The sequence below is a fragment of the Ammodytes marinus genome (assembly GCF_949987685.1).
Source record: "Ammodytes marinus genome assembly, chromosome: 3".
NCBI lineage: Eukaryota > Metazoa > Chordata > Actinopteri > Uranoscopiformes > Ammodytidae > Ammodytes > Ammodytes marinus.
In genome coordinates this window covers 12205173-12207744 of record NC_137232.1, presented here as the reverse complement: position 1 = coordinate 12207744, position 2572 = coordinate 12205173, and the positions used below count along the sequence as shown (strand labels likewise).

General features: G+C 43.6%; 1 protein-coding gene across 1 annotated transcript in view; it reads right to left on the bottom strand.

The window, feature by feature from the left end:
* Positions 1-472: 472 nt before the first annotated feature.
* Positions 473-2572, bottom strand: part of LOC307248641 (uncharacterized protein) — a 7355-nt gene continuing 5255 nt past the window's right edge. The window contains exons 6-9 of the mRNA XM_080025084.1: positions 2204-2384; positions 1887-1970; positions 1694-1789; positions 473-1348 (exon numbers count right to left, since the gene is read on the bottom strand). Coding sequence (XP_079881210.1) covers positions 935-1348; positions 1694-1789; positions 1887-1970; positions 2204-2384 — 775 coding nt within the window. The 3' untranslated portion in view covers positions 473-934. The remainder of the gene's footprint in view (positions 1349-1693; positions 1790-1886; positions 1971-2203; positions 2385-2572) is intronic.

The window sequence follows — 2572 nt, the reverse complement described above, 5'->3', positions numbered from 1 at the left end:
TTGATGAAATGAAACAGTAACTTTAAAATCGACTTACTGTAAAAAAAAATAATAATAATCTCAGTCCTCAGGCACATTGGAAGATTCTTTTATACGTAAGTTGTGGCTGACTGTTCACACATTTATGGGCCACATGTTTGAGAATTCTGTCCGACGCTTTCCACCAATAAAGTTGATTGAAAGGAAAAGGTCGTGGCCATCGTCCGTCATCGCAGACAGAGCTATGAGATGACTCTATAAGGTATAAAATGGGTTCGATGGTACAGTGTGTTGACTGTGTGCTGCTGTGTGTCATCCTTATAGGCTTGTAATAACTGGTGAAAGTGTGCCCCCTGGTGTTTGAAATGGGTAAGAAATGTCTAAAATGCAAAAAAAAAAAAAAAAAGCACATACAACAGAAAGCTGGAGTTAAAATACAGTTATTTTATCATAGAGAGCAATAAATAATACACTTATTAACAGCCAGCAAATGATCAACATTTGAGAATATTCTCCCTCATTTAAAGGTGGAGTCAGTGATTCTGGAGAACGCTTGTTGTCAGAATGTTTGTGAAAAAACAATGAATATCTGCACACGATCCACAACCTGTCTGTACTGTGTGTGTGCTGAAGAAAATGTGTTAATTTACAGCCTAGGCTCTGTAAAATGGAATGTAAACAAAGGGTATGTAAAGTGGGCCCACCGGTCGGTAGCAACAAGCCCGTTTACAGAGCCTAGGCTGTGTATTAACACTGGATCTTTTTTATAGCTCACACACAGTATGCACAGCTAGCGGATAGTGAGGAGACATTCACTGATTTTGACAAAAAGAGATTTTGAAAACAATCGTTCTCCAGAATTGACTGACTCCACCTTTAATAAACACCACTTTAATACATATAAAAAAATATATAATCTACTCTGCTTCGAATTACAAATATCATCCAATAAAAGTCACTTCTTCCTTGCAGATTTCCTCAGGCGTCCGATGGATAGGAATGGCCGCGCGGACTTCTCACAGAGCGAGAGGGGAGCGTCTGTCTCACTGTCTGGGTCTGAGGTTGCTTCGGCCGAGGACACAGAGGCTTGGGTGGATGGAGCGGGCGAGTTGTTACGGTCCTGCAGTGACACAACACTCGATCGCCCGCTGTGTAGACGTAGTGAGGACTGGGGGGATACATGCCCTGAGTGTGGGGATATGGGCCCTGGCTGTGTACGTAAGGGCCCTGTCCCTGCTGCTGCTGCTGCTGCTGCTGCTGCTGCTGCTGCGTGGCCTTTATGGATGTCTTTCCCCAGCCCCTCCAGGTGAGCCTGGAAGGTGGAGGTCTGCTGTTCCATGGACAGGAAGCTCTCTTGCACCTTGTCAAACTGCAAAGGGAGAGGAGTGTTGGTGGGAAACAACATTAAAGTATCCATCTAGCCTATCTATCTATCTATCTATCTATCTATCTATCTATCTATCTATCTATCTATCTATCTATCTATCTATCTATCTATCTATCTATCTATCTATCTATCTATCTATCTATCTATCTATCTATCTATCTATCTATCTATCTATCTATCTATCTATCTATCTATCTATCTATCTATCTATCTATCTATCTATCTATCTATCTATCTATCTATCTGTCTATCTGTCTATCTGTCTATCTATCTATCTATCTATCTATCCATCCATCCATTTAGCTGTTTCTACCAGTTTATTTGTACCTGCTCGATGTTGGACTGAAGCAGCAGCTCTGGCCAGACTGACTCACTGTTGCTTCTCACAGTGTTGCTGGTGTGAGTGTGACTCCAGGTTAACCCCTGTGGGTCAGGCCGGAGAGGGATGGGTTAGATTGAGTTAACAACAGCAGAGAAATGTAACACAAGTGTATTTTGATTGCTTGAGGAGAACTTTGACCTGCAGTAGTTGTGTGCTTTCCTTCAGATGATCCTGGCAGCTCTCAAGTCTGTTCTCGTAGTCAACCAAGACTGAGAACAAGGTCTAGGACGAAAACACAGGAATGTTACAAATAAAACTCAAAGTATGGCATCCGGATATGTGTGTGTTTGTGTGTGTGTGTGTGTGTGTGTGTGTGTGTGTGTGTGTGTGTGTGTGTGTGTGTGTGTGTGTGTGTGTGTGTGTGTGTGTGTGTGTGCGTGTGTGTGTGTGTGTGTGTGTGTGTGTGTGTGTGTGTGTGTGTACCTGTGCGTGTGTGTACCTGTGCGTGTGTGTACCTGTGCGTGTGTCTGTGCAGAGAGCAGGTCTGCGGGGCCTCTGCTCTCCTCTTTAGTGAGAGTGACTCCAGTGTGAAGCTCCTCCAGCTGAGCCCACAGCCCACTGAGACCCTCCAACAGGCCCCTCACACTGGACTCTAACTGACCCTGGACCTGGGCCAGTCTGCACAGAGAGATAAGCCTAACAGAGAGAAAGAAAGGGGGGAAGAGAGGGTGAGAGAGACAGACAGAGAGACAGAGAGAGAGAGAGAGAGAGAGAGAGAGAGAGAGAGAAAGAGAGAATTTTTTTTACAGTTTCAGAAATATTTAGGAGTTCCTCGTAGCTACTTTAACAAAAAATAAATAAAAACAAAAAGCTCTAATGTAAAA